We start from the raw sequence: 21,448 nt of genomic DNA, 5'->3' as shown, positions 1-21,448 counted from the left end.
TAGAAATGAGGGAAGTACTTTAATATCCTTTTCAGATAATTTGGATATTATCATTTGAATACACACTAAAACTCAAGAAGTAGTTTCTTAAAGGTTAGTTGCCAGATAGAATCTAAAACCATGTGAATGAACTTACGATACTATCACAATAAGATCCATTAATATCTTGCATTTTGAAAGGATCTTTTACCCATACATAAATTTGTAGCATAATACATTGGTCATTTTTAAAATATTGGTTCACTGAGTTATCCAGATCTTCCAAACATTTACCCATTGCATCATGCAAATACCAAAAAATAAAAATTAAATTAAAAAAAATCACATGGCCAAAGCAAAGTCAAAGCAGGGAAATATCCTTCCATGTAGTTCCACCTTTTCACAGAGTAGAATTTCCCTAAGAATGTGGTTTCAGGGAAAAACCAGGGCCATCAATGCAATATACTACAAATTATATCTAAGATCACGTCCATCTGTAATAAAAATTACTGTGTATTTTAAATTGAAAGGATTATTCATGTGGTTTTCAAAAATATTAAGACTGTTGTTTATTTCTATAATTTTTTTCAACTTTACTTGAACCAATAAAAGGAAAGAAAGAGGAACAAAGAAAGGCAATGAGAAAATTATGAAAATGAGAAGGAAGAGCAGCATAGGGTGTGGGATGAGGGATGTGAAAAAGCAGGAGGCGGGAAGGAAAGGGGGAAGAGAGATGTGAGAGAGAATGGACGGGTAAGAAAATGAGGACGGGACATTAGAGGGAAAGGAAAAGAAGGAAGAGAAGAAATTAATGACTGTTTGTTCTTGGAGAGCCCCATCAAAATGCAACCTGGACCATCAAGTTATTAGAAGCCCATTAGACAAAAATTTCACTCATTCCTAGGAACTAGGTTTATACAATAAATCTACTGTGATTCTACCCAGAATAAGCTATATAGGAATGATAGTTTAATACACACTAAATTTTTTAAAATCTACTGCAATTCTACCCAGAATAAGCTAGATGAGAATGATAGTTTAATACACACTAAAATTTTAAACTTTCCATAAAACTGATTTAGTATCAAATGTTTAATTATTTTAAATCTTGCAAAGTTTTTTTATTATAAAACAAACCAAGTTTCTTAGAATATTGACCATGTCTAAAAATTGAAAGTAAAATTTTAAAGCATACTCTTTAAATTATTAAACTTATTTTTGACCACACTTTCAGGCCATATTTACAGCACTACTTCATCTTTTCACATTTACTGACTAGTGTTCGCACTTTCAGACTATTAGTCTTTGATATGATACTAATTTTGACAAAGATATTAAAGTGATTGTAGCATTTTGTCCTATTTTCATTTTGTATGCACTTCCCATATTGGTATATGTCTTCTTTATTAAATATTTTCTGTACTATAATTTTAGGCCTAGAAACAAAAAAAATGTGAAGAGGTCACCTAATTTAGCAAACAAGAAAAAAAAAGTCTTCCAATGTCTTTATTTTTATTAAAGTGTTATTATGACAAAGGTTAAGAGATGTTTATAACTAGAGTTAGAAAGCTACTTAACCTCCAGAAAACAGCCAAGAATCTGAAACCAGAATGATTAATACTTTCCATCTGTTGAGCTTGTAAACTCTGAAACTGGTTTGAACCAATTTGTGTTTGGAGGCAAGTGAAGTGTAGGAGGTTAGAGTACAAACAAAGACTCAGGCATCTGGGTTCCAGTCCAACTCTGCTACTCATTACCTGGACAAGTGACTTAACCTCCCTATCCTTCTCTTGCCTTATCCATAACAGAAGGAGATCAGAAAACCATAGACCTCTAAGCTTTATCCCAGCAATAACGTCTTACAAAATATTCTTTGTCAATTTTCACTGAGTTTTTTTCTTCTTACTGTCACATAATCCATTAAAAGTCTTGAGTTTTTTCATCCTTTCCTATCATCAAGCTTGATTATCTGCCAGTGGTACACATCCCAAAGCATCCATTAGATGAACATTGAAAACAAATCCTTTACTTCCAGGGAAAGAAAAATCCAGATGTCCGGAATGCATTTGATGTGGTAGGCACTGTGCTAGATGTGTCATAGATTATGTTGTTTAATCTTTACTGCAATCCCTTGAGGGAAATTTAATTATCTTTTTTAACAAAAAAACTCAACTACATTTACTAAGTTGCTGAAAGTCACTAAGTGCTTCATTCATTCATCCATTTAATAAATATTTACAACTGCTTGCCCTAAGCCAAACATTAATTAAGGAAAATACTATAAAAGAGTATTCAAATAAAAAAAAAGCCAAACAACTAATGTAATGGGTAATTATAAGAACTATGAAGAAAAGAAGTAAGTGGAAGCTAAGGAGTGAAAGGAGACCTGCATGATATGAAGGAGAGATTCAGGCAAAGATTTGGAGAAAAGGAACAGCATGCACAACCATCTGGAGGCAGAAACACAGCCAGCAAGTAGTGGAGCTAGGATGTAAAATCAGATCTGTTACATAAAAGTTTTTGTGACTTTCCATCATGCCCACAAAATGAAGATGCACTTCATTTATTTCTGTGGAATCAGCTGTGAGGATAAAAATTTCAATATATCTTCAGCAAAAAACAAATTTATACTCCATCATTACTGAAGACAGTAGTCTAGAAAAGAAGGCTTCAAAGGCTTCTGATTAAAAATGAAGAAAACTTTTCCAGACTGAGCTATAGAGAAGCTTGTAGAAGCACCTTCTCTTGAAAAGAAGCTCAAGGTACAGACTCACATAAGGTGTTGATGAGTAAGAATGTGCTCCAGCCCTAGTGGCTTTGAGACTCATAATTTAGTGGCAAAATTCATTTTTTCCAGACATCACATTATTGAAAAGAATGCAAAGAGAGGAATGAGGTATTACTTTTTTTAGAGGACTTTATTACTTTTACTTGTTCATTAACTTCTACTTTTAGAATCAGAGAATCATGGCATTTCAAGTTGAACAAGAACTTTTTCCTATGATATGTCCCATTGGAATACATTGACCATCCATTGATCCTACCACCACCCCTACTTACACTCACAACATTCCTCAGTGATTTCAGAATCAATATGCTAAAGTCCATGTCTGCAAATCTGCTAGCCAGCTCCCAAGTGCAACAGCAAACACTGATCACCTCCCTCCTTGTAAGTCAACCTCCCTTCATGTATACACATGTCCCCCTTCCAGGTCCACCTTCTCCTCCCCTCAGGGTCCAGCCATGGAACTTTCCATATTGATCCTCCTTCTGCAACTCTTCACCTAGCCTGCCTTGTTCTATAATGTTATCTGTCCTTCCTGAGAATGGATGATTTGTTTCCTACCCACACTGTCTTTCCCAGACTGTATTCACATTCCCCTCTACTCAAGAGCAACTTCCACTCCCCAGGAATTTGTATCTCATCTATTTACTGTGATTAGACAGACAGCCTGGCAAATTTTTTCAGAGTAACTGGAATGTCATGTGATCCTGAAAGAAGACACTGAACTGGGGCATAGTGAGAAAGAAGGATGGGATGGATAACTTCAGACCTTTTATAATACGGCAGAGTCGACAGCCTTAAGGCACAGAGAACAGAACAATCATCCATTGTTTGATAGCACCTTCAAGCCCCTTAAGAGGAAACAAGACTTACATAAAATATAGAATCATTTTTGTATCAGTTGTTAGGAAGGGATCCAGTTTCAGCTTTCTACATATGGCTAGCCAGTTTTCCCAGCACCATTTATTAAATAGGGAATCCTTTCCCCATTGCTTGTTTTTCTCAGGTTTGTCAAATATCAGATGATTGTAGATGTGTGGTATTATTCCTGAGGGTTCTGTTCTGTTCCATTGGTCTATATCTCTGTTTTGGTACCAGTACCATGCTGTTTTGGTTACACAGCCTTGTAGTACAGTTTGAAGTCAGGTAGCGTGATGCCTCCAGCTTTGTTCTTTTGGCTTAGGATTGACTTGGCGATGCGGGCTCTTTTTTGGTTCCATATGAACTTTAAAGTAGTTTTTTCCAATTCTGTGAAGAAAGTCATTGGTAGCTTGATGGGGATGGCATTGAATCTATAAATTACCCTGGGCAGTATGGCCATTTTCATGATACTAATTCTTCCTATCCATGAGGATGGAATGTTCTTCCGTTTGCTTGTGTCCTCTTTTATTTCGTTGAGCAGTGGTTTGTAGTTCTCCTAGAAGAGGTCCTTCATGTCCCTTGTAAGTTGGATTCCTAGGTATTTTATTCTCTTTGAAGCAATTGTGAATGGGAGTTCACTCATGATTTGGCTCTCTGATTGTCTGTTATTGGTGTATAAGAATGCTTGTGATTTTTGTACATTGATTTTGTATCCTGAGACTTTGCTGAAGTTGCTTATCAGCTTAAGTAGATTTTGGGCTGAGACGATGGGATTTTCTAAATATACAATCATGTCATCTGCAAACAGGGACAATTTGACTTCCTCTTTTCCTAATTGAATACCCTTTATTTCTTTCTCCTGCCTGATTGCCCAAGCCAGAATTTCCAACACTATGTTGAATAGGAGTGGTGAGAGAGGGCATCCCTGTCTTGTGCCAGTTTTCAAAGGGAATGCTTCCAGTTTTTGCCCATTCAGTATGATATTGGCTGTGGGTTTGTCATAGATAGCTATTATTATTTTGAGATACGTTCCATCAATACCTAATTTATTGAGAGTTTTTAGCATGAAGGGCTGTTGGATTTTGTCAAAGGCCTTTTCTGTATCTATTGAGATAATCATGTGGTTTTTGTCTTTGGTTCTGTTTATATGCTGGATTACATTTATTGATTTGTGTATGTTGAACCAGCCTTGCATCCCAGGGATGAGGCCCACTTGATCATGTTGGATAAGCTCTTTGATGTGCTGCTGGATTTGTTTTGCCAGTATTTTATTGAGGATTTTTGCATCAATGTTCATCAGGGATATTGGTCTAAAATTTCCAACTGAGGAACACAGCTCCTCACCAGCAATGGAACAAAGCTGGACGGAGAATGACTTTGACGAGTTGAGAGAAGAAGGCTTCAGATGATCAAACTTCTCCGAGCTAAAGGAAGATGTTCGAACCCATTGCAAAGAAGCTAAAAACCTTGAGAAAAAGATTGGACAAATGGCTAACTAGAATAACCAGTGTAGAGAAGACCTTAAATGACCTGATGGAGGTGAAAACCATGGCACGAGAACTACATGACACATGCACAAGCTTCAGTAGCTGATTCGATGAACTGGAAGAAAGGCGATCAGTGACTAAAGATCAAATGAATGAAATGAAGCAAGAAGAGAAGTTTAGAGAAAAAACAGTAAAAAGAAATGAACAAAGCCTCCAAGAAATATGAGACTATGTGAAAAGACCAAATCTACGTCTGATTGGTGTACCTGAAAGTGACTGGGAGAATGGAACCAAGTTGGAAAACACTCTTCAGGATATTATCCAGGAGAACTTCCCCAACCTAGCAAGGCAGGCCAACATTCAAATTCGGGAAATACAGAGAATGCCACAAAGATACTCCTCGAGAAAAGCAACTCCAAGACACATAATTGTCAGACTCACCAAAGCTAAAATCTATACCTTGCAGGAATAAAGGTTACCTTGCAGATTCTCAAAGATGTATAATCAGGCAAATGATGCATTCAATTGTAAGTTTTAGTGTTCCCTTTATTTTCAGTGTTTTTATTCACATAAGTTGCAACTTTATTGCTCAGGGAAATAGTCGCTGAATTAAAATCAATGAAAAATTCGAAAGACTATTTCTTTTTTTGAGTCTTGGCTGAAACTGGATCCCTTCCTTACACCTTATACAAAAATCAATTCAAGATGGATTAAAGACTTACATGTTAGACCTAAAACCATAAAAACCCTAGAAGAAAACCTAGGCAATACCATTCAGGACATAGGCATGGGCAAGGACTTCATGTCTAAAACACTAAAAGCAATGGCAACAAAAGCCAAAATTGACAAATGGGATCTAATTAAACTAAAGAGCTTCTGCACAGCAAAACAAACTATCATCAGAGTGAACAGGCAACCTACAGAATGGGAGAAAATTTTTGCAATCTACTCATCTGACAAAGGGCTAATATCCAGAATCTACAAAGAATTCAAACAAATTTACAAGAGAAAATCAAACAACCCCATCGAAAAGTTGGCGAAGGATATGAACAGAAACTTCTCAAAAGAAGACATTTATGCAGCCAACAGACACATGAAAAAATGCTCATCATCACTGGCCATCAGAGAAGTGCAAATCAAAACCACAATGAGATACGATCTCACACCAGTTAGGATGGTGATCATTAAAAAGGCAGGAAACAACAGGTGCTGGAGAGGGTGTGGAGAAATAGGAACACTCTTACACTGTTGGTGGGACTGTAAACTAGTTCAACCATTGTGGAAGACAGTGTGGTGATTCCTCAAGGATCTAGAACTAGAAATACCATTTCACCCAGCCATCCCATTACTGGGTATATACCCAAAGGATTATAAATCATGCTGCTATAAGGACACATGCACATGTATGTTCATTGCGGCACTATTCACAATAGCAAAGACTTGGAACCAACCCAAATGTCCATCAGTGATAGAGTGGATTAAGAAAATGTGGCACATATACCCCATGGAATACTATGCAGCCATAAAAAAGGATGAGTTAGTGTCCTTTGTAGGACATGGATGAAGCTGGAAACCATCATTCTCAGGAAACTATCGCAAGGACAGAAAACCAAACACCGCATGTTCTCACTCATAGGTGGGAATTGAACAATGAGAACACCTGGACACAGGAAGGGGAACATCACACACCGGGGCCTGTCGTGGGGTGGAGGGAGTGGGGAGGGATAGCATTAGGAGATATACCCAATGTAAATGACGAGTTAATGGGTGCAGCACACCAACATGGCACATGTGTACATATGTAACAAACCTGCACGTTGTGTGCACGTGGACCCTAGAACTTAAAGTATAATAATAATAATTTAAAAAAAGAAAAGCTAAGATCTATATCTTGCAGGAATAAAGGTTACCTTGCAGATTCCCAAAGACCTATAATCAGGCAAATGACACATTCAATTGTAAGTTTTAGTGTTCCCTTTATTTTGAGTGTTTTTATTCAAATAAGTTGCAACTTTATTGTTCAGAGAAGTCACTGAATTAAAATCAATGAAAAATTCGAAAGACTATTTCTTTTTTTGAGTCTTGGCTCTCCTTTTGATGCAGGATTTTTTGCTCTTTAGTTCAGCTAAAATCCTGGTTCTTGTGTCACAACCAGGAAAAATTAGGTACGTGGACACATTGAAAGGTAGAGAGAGCAGAATTAAAAGAAAGCTCTCAGAGAAAAAAGGGGGACCTTTCAACAGGCTTCCACCTCACAGATTGAATACCAGGCCACCACACATGAGCTGAAAAGGCCAGGCTTCTCCCCAATTTATAAGGCGTGGATTCCAGGTGGGTCCACCCCATTGTCCCAGTGCACAGGTGGGCCCTTAGTCTGAGCCACTCCATATTGATTTATTTCCCTTACTATGCATGTGTTCAGGGACAGAATGTCTTTGAACTTGACACATGAGTTGTAATGCACAGTAAAGTAGGAAAACCCAAGGAGCTTGTCTACACATACTACGCATGTGTTAAGGGACAGAATTTTTCACTGTGGGCACGTTTAGGTAAGCTCCCTGTGCACAATGGCCTGGGCAGCATTTGGCTCTCTCCCTCTCTATCACTTTTATGAGGTGTATAACCTTTTAAAAAATGTGTAAAACTTATTTTTATTTTACTGTATTGTGGCAAGAACACAACGTGAGATCTCAACAAATTTTTAAGTGTACAATAAATTATTGTTGACTATAAGTACCATGTCGTTCAGCAGATCTCTAGAGCTTATTCATCTTGCTGGACTTAATGCCTGTTGATTACTAACCCTCCATATTTCCTTCCACTCCATTTATTTTATTTGTTAAAATTATTTCCCTTCAAATTATTTTTTATTTTTAATTGTGGCAAAATATATATAATAAAATTCACCAACTTAAAAAAATATATAGAATCATTTGTTGGGACTGGTAGGTGCTATTGATGCATATATTTTTCTGCTGAAAAGCCATTCCTTTCCTAAGTAATTTAAATTCAGATCACAAACTAATTACAAGCCATGAGAGTCAATAATCTGACTAACCATCCATCCCCAGCACCTATGTGTTTTAGTTACTTTTGAATATTTCTACCAGTAGTCTCCTCATCTTAGCTTCAACACTCAATGGTCAGGGTTTATCACCTTTCTACAGAATCAATTCCATCTATAGATTACTCTAGGAAACACCTTCCTTGCAATGTCTTCAAATCCAGCTTCTGATCCTTGGTTCCCTTATATTTGTAAGTTAAGTGCCTAGGAATTCCAAGGCACAGTGTTTTCTGGGGCTTCCTGTAAAGCAAGCATCAGTTATTTCAAAAAAAAAAAAAAAAACAGGAGATAGTGCAGGGTTTGGTGATAAAATAAGGGGTAGAAGAGTTAGAAAAAAAAGATGTTAAGAAATGTTTTGCATGTATACCTCCATGTTTATTGCAGCAACCCCACGTTTATCGTTTAGTCACAATAGCCAAAATATGGAATCAATCTAGGTCTCCAACAGCAGATGAATGGATGGAGAAAATATGGTATATATACACACTGGGCTATTATCTAGCCATAAAACCAATAAAATCCTGCCATTCACAGCACCATGGATGGAACAGGAGGACATAATAATAAGTGAAACTAGCCAGGAACAAAAAACTAAACACCAGATATTTTTACCCATATGTGGAAGCTAAAAAAAAGTTGATCTCACAGGAGTAGAAAATAGAATGAATGGAGGATATTAGAGACTGGTAAGGGTAGGAGGAAAAGGGAATTAGGAAGAGGTTTGATATCACTTGGATGCAAGGTTCATTCAACATACATGATATGGTTGGGCTGTGTCCCCCCACCAAAATCTCACCTTGAATTGTAATAATCCCCACATGTCAAGGGTAGAGCCAGATGGAGATAACTGAATCATGGGGGTGATTTCCCCCATATTGTTCTCATGGTAGTAAATAAGTCTCATGAGAGTTGATGGTTTTATAAACAGGAGTTGTCTTGCACAAGCTGTCTTGCCTGCTGTCATGTAATATGTGCCTTTCTTTCTCCTTTGCTTTCCACCATGACTGTGAGACTGCCCCAGCCATGTGGAATTGTGAGTCCATTAAACCTCTCCTTTATAAATTATCCAGTCTCTGGTGTGTCTTTATTAGCAGCGTGAGAACAGACTAATACAATATGCAAATCAATAAATGTGAATCATCACATAAACAGAACTAAAGACAAAAACTACATGATTATCTCAACAGATGAAGAAAAGGCTTTTGATAAAATTCAACGTCCAAGGAACATACTTTAAAATAATAGGAGCCAGGCCAGAGCAATCAGGCAAGAGAAAGAAACAAAAGGCATGCAAATAGGAAGAGAGGAAGTCAAACTATCCATGCTTGCAGATGACATGATTCTATATCTAGAAAATCCCATAGTCTCAGCCCAAAAGCTCCCTGGGCTGAAAAGCAAGTTCAGCAAAGTTTTGGTATACAAAATCAATGTACAAAAATCAGTAGCATTCTTATACACTAATAGCATCCAAGCCAAGAGTCAACTCAGGAATGCAATCCCATTCACAATTGCCACAAAAAGGATAAAATGCCTAGTAATACAGCTAATCAGGGAAGTGAAAGATCTGTACAATGAAAATTACAAAACACTGCTCAAAGAAATCAGAAATGACACAAACAAATGTAAGAATATTTCATGCTCATTGATAGGAAGAATCAATATCATTAAAATGGCCATACTGCCCAAAGCAATTTACAGATTCAATGCTATTCCTATCAAACTACCAATGACATTCTTCACTGAACTAGAAAAAACTATTCTAAAATTCATATGGAACCAAAAATGAGCCAGAATACCCAAGGCAATCCTAAACAAAAAGAACAAAGCTAGGGTAATCACATTGCCCAACTTCAAACTGTACTACAAGGCTACAGTAACCAAAACAGCATGGTACTGGTATAAAAACAGACACATAGAACAATGGAACAGAATAGAGAGCCCAGAAATAAAGCTACACACCTACAACCATCTGATCTTTGACAAAGCTGACAAAAACAAGCAATGGTAAAAGGATTTCCTATTCAATAAATGGTGCTGGGAAAACAGCCTAGCCATATGCAGATTGAAAATCTCCTTACACCATATCGAAAAATCAACTCAAGATAAATTAAAGACCTAAATGCAAAACTTAAAAATTTAAAAACCCTCGAAGATAACCTAGGCGATACCATGCTGGACATAGAAAATGGCAAAGATTTCACAAGAAAAATGCCAAAAGCAATTGCAATAAAGCAAAAATTGGCAAATGGGACCCTAAAGAAGCTCTTGAACTAACGAGCTTCTTCACAACAAAAGAAACTGTCAGAGTAAACAGGCAACCTACAGAATGGGAGAAAAATATCTGCAAACTCTACATCTGACAAATGTCTAATATCCAGAATGTACAAGAAACTTAAACAAACATACAAGTAAAAACACTACCCCTTTAAAAAGTGGGCAAAGGACATGAACAGACACTTTTCAAAAGAAGACATACATGTGGCCAACAAACATGAAAAATACTCAATATCACTAATCATTAGGGAAATAAAAATCAAAACCACAATGAGATCCCATGTTACACCAGTCAGAATGGCTATTACTAAAAAGTCAAAAAATAACAGATGCTCATGAGGTAGTAGAGAAAAGGGAACACTTATACACTGCTGGTGGGAGTGTAGATTAGTTCAGTCATTGTGGAGTGAACTCAGTTTTCTCACCTGAAAATGCAGGGAGAAGTTTTAGAGGCCAAAAAAAGGGTATTAGATGAGCCCTAAGACCTCAGGGGGATAGAGAACAAAATAATTGGCTTTGGCATCATTCTAATTCAAACTCCAATTCTGCCACTTTGTGTGTATGATGTTCTGTCACTGAGAACATGTTAAGCTTCCCTGAGCCTGTTATCTCCAAGATGTTGATGGTGATTGCTACCTCACTGAACTACTGTATAATTAAATGATGTTTCAAATATCCATTCTTGGCACTCAAGAAATGCAACTTTCCCTTTCTTCCTTCTTTCAGTAATCCACTCCAGTATTCAACACGTCCAATTCACATCAGAGTTATGCCTGCCCTCCAGAGCAGGAACAAAAATCTGCTGACCCAAGGATCCATTAATAACTGCTGACACCCCAAATTAATAGCATCAATTTTGAACTTTCAGAAGGAAGCAAATAAGCCATGGTGGGAGGACAGTTAAGAAAAACTCCCTATATATTTGGGTTTTGCTCTCTCAGTCTTTCAGGGTAACCAAGACCCAGTTAAACGCAGGGCATAGGAATCTTAATTCTTCTCTCAACTGAAATCATCTGTCCACCCACAGTGTCACAACAAATAAGGCATCTGATATTTATGAAAAGTTTTCAATATGTTCTGTCACTTTTTTCCCCCTAACTTCATTCTTGCAAAGATCCTCCAGGGCAGGTAGAGCAGATCCTGTTATCCTCATCTAACAGAAGAGATGTCTGTGATCAAGCAGCTTGGAACAGAGCTGAAAGAAAGGTGCGGGTCTCTTGTCTTGCACTCCAAGTTTCTTTCTGCATATCATGATGTCCTCAGTGTCTATTTGTCCTCACTGGGAGGAGTCCAAAGTGGCAATAAGAGAATTGGCTCAGTGGGACCGGGCACAGTGGCTCACACCTATAATCCCAGCACTTTGGGAGGCTGAAGTAGGCGAATCATTTGAGTCCAGGAGTTCGAGACTAGCCTGGCCAACATGATGAAATCTCATCTCTACTAAAACCACAAACAATTAGCCAGGCGTGGTAGCACATAACTGTAATCCCAGCTACTTGGGAGGCTGAGGCAGGAGAATCACTTGAACTGGGAGGTGTAGGCTGCAGTAAGCAGACATCACATCACTGTACTCCAGCCTGGGTGACAGAGCACGACTCTGTCTCAAAAAAAGAAAAGAAAAAAAGAGAACTGGCTCAGTGGTTGAGTCAAACTCCAAAAGTCAGTTTCCTACTACCTGGCCCCCACATTCAACAACTAGCTTCCTTCCTTCTTTCTTTCCTTCCTCATTCCTTCCTCCCTACCTTTTTTATTTCTTAAGAATAAGTACACAGAATTGAGTTAAATAAAACCCCACTTTGTGGCACACTATCATTATCAGTCAAGGTAGGGCCTCTTGTTGGCTGTATCTTACTTTATTATATTTTCATCTTTATTTCCCATCTACAATCCCACTTCCCTTTTCCCCTCCATAGACATTCTCTTTCCAATCCACCTTTCAAACATCTACTTAGAGATATTTTTTAAATATATGGCATGTTTCATGTTGGAGTTTCAATTTAAATAAAAGCAATTAAATCTAAGTGCTATCCTGTTTCTCAAGTTATTTGTATTCAATATTATATTTCTGAGGTCTATCCATGTTGCTAAATGTAAACTTAAATTATTATTTTTAACTGATACTGAGAATCTGATCATACAATCACACTTTATATATTGCCTTGGCAATCAGTCGTCATCTAGTTTGCTTCCAATTCTTTGCTATCACAATTACCACTTGGCTGAATACCCTCATAAACATTTCCTTGATGACTTCACTGGGATATATTATTAGTAACAAAGGTGCTAGTCATGAGTACAAGTATGCTTAATTTCAAAAATTATGTCAGGGTGCACTGCAGAATAGCTGTACCTGTTCACACTGTCCCCAGCAGAGCATGAGGAACCCAGTCCCCTATCCTCACCAGCACTTGATATTATCTGACTTTCTCATGTTTGCCAAATGATGAGTGTAAAGTAGTATTGTTATTTTGAACAGCATTTCCTTGATTACTATTAAGATTTAGCATCTCTTTAGTATTTACTAGCCATCAGGATTTCTCTTTCTGCCAATTGTCTAGCCACATAATTTACCTATTTTTTCTATTGAATTTACTATCTTTTCTTGATTTGTAGGAGTTTCTTTTACCTTCTAGCCATCTATCTCTTCTAGATTTAGACCTCGCTATGACACACATACTTCCTATTTCTACAAAAGTCAAGAAAAAACTTTGTTGGGAAAGTGAAATAGAATGGAGCCTAGTCTTACCAGGAACCTCTCCCCAACCCCAACACATTCCAGAGACTATTAATGTAGTTTCAGAAGATCAGTTTACACCCAGTAAAGATACTGAGCTGCCTGTTAAACCAATTTCCTTATTCTCTGTCCTCTGCCACATTTCAATAATGTTACTGGAACTCCCTAGAAAAATCCTGTGACCCCCTTGATCTGAATATATATTGACTTCTTTTCCTTTTGCATGAAGAAGACGGTGCCTGCAGTTCTTAGCAAGGGACTACGAGCATCCATTTGTCTTTTATCCAGAGGATAGACCATACATTTGGAAAGTAAGCATGTGTTCTGATTACTCTCTATCCACAACATTAGTAAAAGAGAAAGTCTGCACTACTCTCTATTTACAGCATTAGTAAAGGAGAAAGTCTGCAGCTTATAAAGAGTACAGGATGGCTGAGCACATGATGTCTGAAACTGCCCAGATGAGATTGGCAACAGTTTATTAGTCACATATACTTACAGGCTGAGGGAATGAATATACCCATGCCATGAGGGACCACACAGGGACAACAGAGTGAGCCAGCAGAGGCTATGGGAGGCAGGCTTAGAAGTGACAAGAGAATGGGGTGACCCTTGTTTCCTGTGGGAGGATGTGATTCGCTTGCTTGAATAATTTCATGGGCTGCAGGAAGGTGAAACCCATTAGGTGGAAGATGAGGTAGGGTGAAGCTGGTCTGGCTGATACGGGAACTGCCCAAGTGGATAGCCTTTTGCATTGCGTGAGACTCTGTTAAGAGCAGGTGACATCTGACAAGAGTAGGGGAACTTACAGCCAGGCCTTTGGGGGCCTGCAAGTCTTGAAGATGTCAAAGAAGCACTTGGAATTTTAGGTCTTACAATATGTAATGCTTAGAGTTTCACAATGAGAAGTCTGTTTTTTCTACTAATCATACTTGCTTGACTTGAAATATATGGAAGAAAAATGTGCCCCTCCCAGCCTGAAGAGGGAGATTAGAGTGTTATAAGTGGATAGCACTCCAGGCCACAGTATTTTCCCGAGGATAAAGTTAGAGTGGCCAAAATACTCACTCTCCTTTTAAAATGATCATCTGGTTATGACAGAAGTATTCCTGCTTTTTAATCCACCCTCCAAACACCAAAAAACTGAGCCAGTATGGGGGCCCCGAACCATTCAGCTATTTAGAGACTCCCTTCTTTAGGCAGGACAGAGGAAACAGAAAATAACAGGATATTGCTTGACAATTAGTTTTATAGGAAATAGAGAACAGAATTCTTTGGCTACTAGTAGGTTCATTTTGCTTTGAGTAAAAGAATTAGAGTAGCACTGAGATCAGAGAAGGAATTCATTCTCCTGTGGTGGGTGGAATAATGACCTATGAGTATGTCACCTCACATGGTCAAGGGATTTTGCAAGCATGATTAAATTAAGGAACTTTAAAGATTAGGGGGGATTATCCAGGTGGACCCAATCAAATCACGTGAGTCCCTAAAAGCAGAGGACCTTTCCAGAAGTAGATGTGACAATGGGCAAATAGTCAGAGAGAGATGGAGTGATGTGGTTTTTGAAGATGGAGGGAGGAACCATGAGCCACTGAACATGAGCAGGCTGTAGAGACTGGCAAAGGCAGGGAAGCAGAGTGTCCCCTGCAGTCTACCAAAGGAGTGCAGCCCTGCTGTGAGACTCATGTACTTCCAATCTACAAAACTGTAAAATAATAAATGTTTGTCGTTTAAAGCCACTAATTTTGTGGTACTTTGTTATATTAGAAAGCTAAGACACATCCCTAATTTTGAAACAGTTTCTATAAGCTTTATGAAATTAACCAGGTAAGAAGTTGGTGGGCGGCGGGGGGGCGGGGGGGGCACAAATATAAACCAAGCTTGTGGCACATTCCACATTAATCATGAGGTCAACTTGCTCTCTGGCCTCCTTGCTCATAGTTGCTTAATGCCTATTGCCCCAGGATCAAATAGACCTCTCACAAGATGGTAGTTCCCCTTAACTACTCTATAGACAACAACTTAAGCACTGTGAACTGTTAAGTTCCATTTGAGATATTCTTCCACGTCCTACACATCAATAAAACTACTGATCCAGCTGATCTGAAGGACCCAACAGAAGCCAACTCATCAAAGAATGCAGTTTCCACAGCCTGATTATTTCATCCCCCTTATCCCAACCAATCAATAATCCCATTTTCCAGCCCCTTACCCTCCACAGTCCTCTTAAGAGCTTCAGCCCAGAACTCCTTGGGCAAGTGGATTTGCGGGTCTCTTCCCATCTCCTCACTCACCACCCTGTGATTATTAAATTCTTTCTCTACTGCAAACCCTGCTGTCTCCGTGTAATTGGTCTGTTACTATGCAGTGGGTACATGAACCTGTTGGTCCAATTTTGGCAAGAATAAAAATAGGCATCTAGCTATCCCCAAAACAATACATGAAAAAGCTAGTCACAGCTTCCACCTGACAAAAACCTTAGCTCTTCCACTTTTATATCATCACCCCCTGCCATATGTCCTCTCCACTATCTGCTCATGCCTACTGATCAACACACAGTGGTGGCATCTCTGCTTCTTCTCTCTTTTGATCCTGAGTCCCAGGATACACTAAAACCTGCCCATTCTTCTCATATCCCTGTCTTCCCCATATTTTGGGTTTGTGGTGAGGCTATTTTGCAGTCCCCTCTTTTATGTCTCTGCTTTCAGTTTTGTCCCCATCTACTTCACAACCATTTTAATCATTGCTCTGTCACCTTAGAGTAGGCTAGGAAATGTGTATCTTGATACATTATTGCAAGGAGTTTTCAAGAACAGGGAGCAGCTTCTTGCAATTTCCAAATTACGTCAGTTCACTAAGCTTTTTAGCAGCCCCTTCATAGCCACGTTTTCTTCTTCTGATCTTGTAAATACTTGCATATTGATGAATCAATATTAAACATTCAAAGAGTGAAGTTTACATAAACTCTGAAAACAATGCATTTGACAGAATAAAATTAAGTCTATCATTTTGGGAGTTACAAGACTAGAATCAAATAACAACATTCCAAATGAAATAGATTATGTATTATGTCTTAGGGCTGAGTCCCATGTCTGGTATGACATGGTAGAAACGAGGGAAGTGTCAGCTAGACAGTGCAACAGTTCCTAAATACAGCTAATTCCATTTAAGCAAAAGCTTTGAGCTAGAGATGACTATTAAAACATAAACCCTCGAATTAAAAAAAATTGGGGGTAGCACATGGAGTTTTCCATTATGTTCACAGCCGCGCAAATGATATTTGGATATGCGTACACAATAAGTTACTTTGTACTATGTAGCATAGCATAATCTGAATAACTTTTTGCAGATTGTGTGCTTGTGTATGTGTGTGTGTGTGTCTATAAGAAATGCATGCTTATAGAGTGTGTTACTTCTCAGTTCTGTTTCTGTGTAATTGGATCTTTTCTTTCCCATGCTATTTTAGAAGGACATTGATAGATAAACCTGATGCGATCTTAATTTTTTCTAATGTGGTCTTAACTTTATCTATATGATGACTAGTATGGGCTATACTAGATCAGTAGTTTTCAAACTAAATTTTTCACTTCTACAGAAGAGAAAAGGAAACAAGTAAACATAACTTAGAGGGTGCCACCACAGCTTCAATCAAAGCAGCTTCCTTTTAGTTGTTTTCTCTTTGATTTTGGCATATTCCACTTCAAAATAGCAAAAAGTAGACATTACCTTCTTTGAAAAATGTTTTGTGTTTTTGTTTTTTTTTTTTTTTTTTTTTTTGCAGAGACAAGTGAACATTTATTTTTATGCCTTTCTTCCTATGTGTATTTCAAGTCTTTTTCAAAACAAGGCCCCAGGACTCTCCAGATTCAATTATGTTCTTGGGCTTGGTCGACTGCTGCAGGAGTCTCAGGGAGCCTTCTACAAATGCTAGAGTGACTCATTTACCAACATTAAACCCTAGGATACATGCAACAAAGCAGGACTCCTTCCTCCATGGAATGTGCCAATTTCAGATGACACAGCACCCAATGTAGAAAACGCTGGAATTTTTCCTTGGAACTAGACTGTGATGAGAGGTGCTTGACATGAACATAAGCTACTGTCTTGTCTTTTTTTTTGAGACAGAGTTTCGCTTGTTGCCCAGGCTGGAGTGCAATGGCGTGATCTCAGCTCACTGCAACTTCTACCTCCCAGGTTCAAGCGATTCTCCTGCCTCAGCCTCCTGAGTAGCTGGGATTACAGGCACGTGCCACCATGCCTGGCTAATTTTTGTATTTTTAGTAGAGATGGCATTTCTCCATGTTGGTCAGGCTGGTCTCGAACTCCCAACCTCAGGTGATCTGCTCGCCTCGGCCTCCCAAAGTGTTGGGATTACAGGCATGAGCCACCACGACCGGCCAGCTACTGTCTTTTCTTTGACCCTTCCTTTCCAGTTTCTGAAGATAAAGCAGGAAATAATCTTCTCTGAAGATACTTGATAAAAATTCCCAAAACAAAACACATGCTTCCACTTCACTGATAAAAAATTTACCGCAGTTTGGCACCTAAGAGTATGACAACAGCAATAAAAAGTAATTTCAAAGAGTTAAGATTTCTTCAGCAAAATAGATGATTCACATCTTCAAGTCCTTTTTGAAATCAGTTATTAATATTATTCTTTCCCCATTTCCATCTGAATGACTGCAGCAATAGTTTTTTTTTTTTTTTTCGAGATGGAGTCTCGCTCTGTCGCCCAGCTGGAGTGCACTGGTGCAATCTTGGCTCACTGCAATCTCTGCCTCCTGGGTTCAAGCGATTTTCCTGCCTTAGCCTCTCGAGTAGCTGGGACTACAGGCACGCGCCACCACACCCAGCTCATTTTTGTATTTTTAGTAGAGACAGGGTTTCACCATGTTGGCCAGGATGGTCTCAATCTCCTGACCTCATGGTCTGCCCGCCTTGGCCTCCCAAAGTGCTGGGATTACAGGCGTGAGCCACCGCACCCGGCCAGCAATACAGTTTTTAGTTACTCGACATCTTTAAGCCTATAACTCTTAGGCTATGCATAGCCCCATGTCCTAATCAGGCATTCACTGATCCCAGCAGGTCCCCATCTATTTGTACCAGCCTCCTCTATTCCTCCCAATCTCAAGGTTACTCTTAAATACTAGTAAATGCAAAAAGAACTTGTAAAGTGGCAAGGCATGGCCTATCAAAAGTCAGCCCAAGGGCAGTTTTCAGCCCTGCCTCACCTGGGTCTAGTTCAGCTGACGGATGAGCTGATTGATGCGTTCACCCCGATAGCCAGGTGTGCCCATCTCCTTGAGGAAGCCCACTCTATTTTTGGTAGCATGACGGGCCACTGAGAGGTGGAAAGGGCGCAAGAACCATGAGATCTCCTGGAAATGCTTCCCTGGGAAGGCAATTTCATGAATGAGGTCTTCCAAGCAAATGACGCCAAACTTCCCCAGGTGCTCCTCAATCACTGTGTTGTCTGTCAGAGGGATGGTCTTATTCTTGACCTTGGCTTGTCCACGTTTCAAAATGAGTTCTCGGACAGACTTCAGATTTGGAAATCCCCAGGTTACATAAGGTTCCACTATACGCAGCATTTTTAGATTCTGGGGGGTGACTTTTACAAAGACACCACTAAAAATTTTCTTTAGGTGAAGTCTTGCAATGATTCTCTGCACCAGTAAACTCATGCCATCAATCCTTTCGATGCGTACAACAAAGGCCAAGGAATGTTTATCTGGCAATTCCAAGGCATGAGGTTTCACTTCTAGTCATCTGAGACGCACCTTGTCACGTTTCTGCCGCCAGGAATCATGTAGGAATGATTCCAGTCGCTTAAACCTGAGCCCTTTTCCTTTCTTCTCCTTCTTTGCCAAAAGTGCCTGCTTTGCCTGGGTGGCTTTGAGGGCTTGATAAGCCTTCCTCTTTTTCAGGAGATTTTCTGGAACCAAAGGGATTTTTCTTTGCTCTTGCTCCGCCATCTTTCTAGTGGTGCAGCTACTGATCATGCGCCTTAAAAATGTTTTAAAACCACTGGACTAGGTGATCAATAAAGATACTCATCTGTGGTTTTATAGATAAAAAATATTTTGCTGTTGCTGATACTGTATTTATTATTTTTCTTGAATATTTAATATCTCATTGAGACAATATTTGCTTTTATAGAGATTATTCCAGGTTCCCTTGCTTTCTTCCTCATTCAGAATATTCAGTTACTACAAGCAAAATGACAAGCTCTTTATTTGCTTTGTTTCGTTTTGTGTGTTCCTTTTAACTGACACATAATAACTATACATATTTATGGGGTACAGCGTGATGTTTCCATACATGTATACATTGCATAATGATTAAGTCAGGGTATTTAGCTTATCCATTACTGCATATGTTTATCATCTATTTGTGGTGAGGAAATTCAAAATCCTCTCTTCTAGCTATTTTGAAATATACAATATTGTTAACCATAGTCACCCTACTGTGCAATAGAGCATCAGAACCTATTCCTTCTATCTAACTGTAACTTTTTACCTGTTGACCAAAATCTCCCTAAGACCCCCTTTCTTCTCCCCTTCCCCTCTGCTGACCAATATTTTATTCTGTACTTCTATGAGATCTACTTTTTTAGATTCCGCATATGAGTGAAATTATGTGGTATCTGTCTTTCTGTGCCTGGTTTATTCCACTTAACATGTCTTCCAGGTTCATCCATGTTGCCATGAATGATAGAATTTTATTCATTTTGTTGCTTAATAGTATTCCATTGAGTTTTTGTACTACATTTTTTTTACCCATTCATCCACCAATGGACACTTAGGTTGATTTCATATCTTGGCTGTTGTGAATAGTGTTGCAATAAACATGGGAATTTCAAATACTGACTACATTTCCATTGGATATATGCTGAGTAGGGGAATTGCTGGATCTTATTTAGGGTAGTCCTATTTTTAATTTGAGAAACATCTATACTTTTTTTTATTTCACTTTAAGTTCTGGGATACATGTGCAGAATGTGCAGGTTTGTTACATAGGTATTGGTGGTTTGCTGCACCTATTAACTGGTCACCTTGGTTTTAAGCCCCATATGCATTAGGTATTTTTCCTAATGTTCTCCATCCCCTTGCCCCCAACTCCCCAACAGGTTCCAGTTTGTGTCGTTCCCCTCCCTGTGTCCATGTGTTCTCATTGTTCAACCATTTGACCCAGCAATTCCATTACTGGGTATATACTCAAAGGATTATAAATCATTCTACTATAAAGACACATGCACACATATATTTATTGCAGCTATTTACCATAGCAAAGACTTGGAACCAACCTAAATGCCCATCAATGACAGACTGGATACACAAAGTGTGACACATATACACCTCTATACTATTTTCAAACTGACAGGTTTTTAACGAGAACTTCCTAAGAAATGCTGAACATAAATTTGCTGAATATGTTCAGCAATAGTGCTGATGAGTGAAATATTTTTACCCATTTATTAGCACACATACTAAAGTACTAGATGTAAAGATCTTTTTTTCCTCTCAGATCTTAATTGCCACTTATGATAAAGTATGTGCAAAAAATAATAATGCAACCTTGCGACCTCTATTCCTTCCTGGTCCCACACACACCACCACCAAAACAACCTATCAGTGTTAGTCTCTCTGGGTCTTCTGTCCTCCAGATATTCTCTCTTTTGCTTTTCAAACATTCCCAAGTCTAAGACAAGAACTTGCCAAACTTGGCAGTATCTCTACTTTGCCTATAAGGGCTAGATCTTCATTTCTATACCTTTTTTTCCTATTTCTATAGTGCCTCCTTCTTTTCCCAGGGAATCTAATGCCTTAAATACTGTCTCCTCTCCTCCCCTACCAAACCTTGTCTCAGAAAAAGATGAATAAACTCTATCAAAGTTTATATTGGCAATAAAGCAAAATGTGTCCTCCTACTCAGGGATGGGTGCCCTTTTAAGAGGGGATTCTGACCAATTAGTACTATCTGTATGGGCTGTCTCTGGAGGTAAGGAGTTCCCTGTCACTGAGTATCACTGCAACTGGCACTGGATAACCCTTAACATAAAAAATGAAAAAGAGAAGTTAAAGCATAGAAGGGTGAGTTAGACTAGATACGGTGTGAGATTTCCTCCAAACCTGTGGCTCCATGGAAAAGCAGAATACAGAGTATGTTCTGAAGGAGGAGGGAGAGAAAAGATACATCTGAGCTGAGTTTTAGTGAGATTTTTTTTAAAGATTAATAGGAAAAATTATAAATTCTAGGGGGAA

At 38.7% G+C, this 21,448-nt stretch overlaps 2 protein-coding genes across 23 annotated transcripts in view; both read right to left on the bottom strand.

Moving 5' to 3' along the window:
- TNFSF4 (TNF superfamily member 4) overlaps positions 1–21,448 on the bottom strand; it is a 304,161-nt gene that overhangs the window by 52,053 nt on the left and 230,660 nt on the right. The window lies entirely within an intron of this gene.
- On the bottom strand, positions 17,591–19,209 carry LOC107973502 (ribosomal protein uL30-like). The gene is given in 2 exon segments (XM_054673374.2): positions 17,591–17,728; positions 18,416–19,209. A coding segment is annotated over 1 exon segment (765 nt). The 5' UTR covers positions 19,187–19,209; the 3' UTR covers positions 17,591–17,728; positions 18,416–18,421.

Source organism: Pan troglodytes, chromosome 1 (assembly GCF_028858775.2).
Source record: "Pan troglodytes isolate AG18354 chromosome 1, NHGRI_mPanTro3-v2.0_pri, whole genome shotgun sequence".
NCBI classification, from domain to species: Eukaryota; Metazoa; Chordata; class Mammalia; order Primates; family Hominidae; genus Pan; species Pan troglodytes.
The sequence above is the reverse complement of the archived record's forward strand: the minus strand, read 5'-3'. Positions and strand labels throughout refer to the sequence as shown.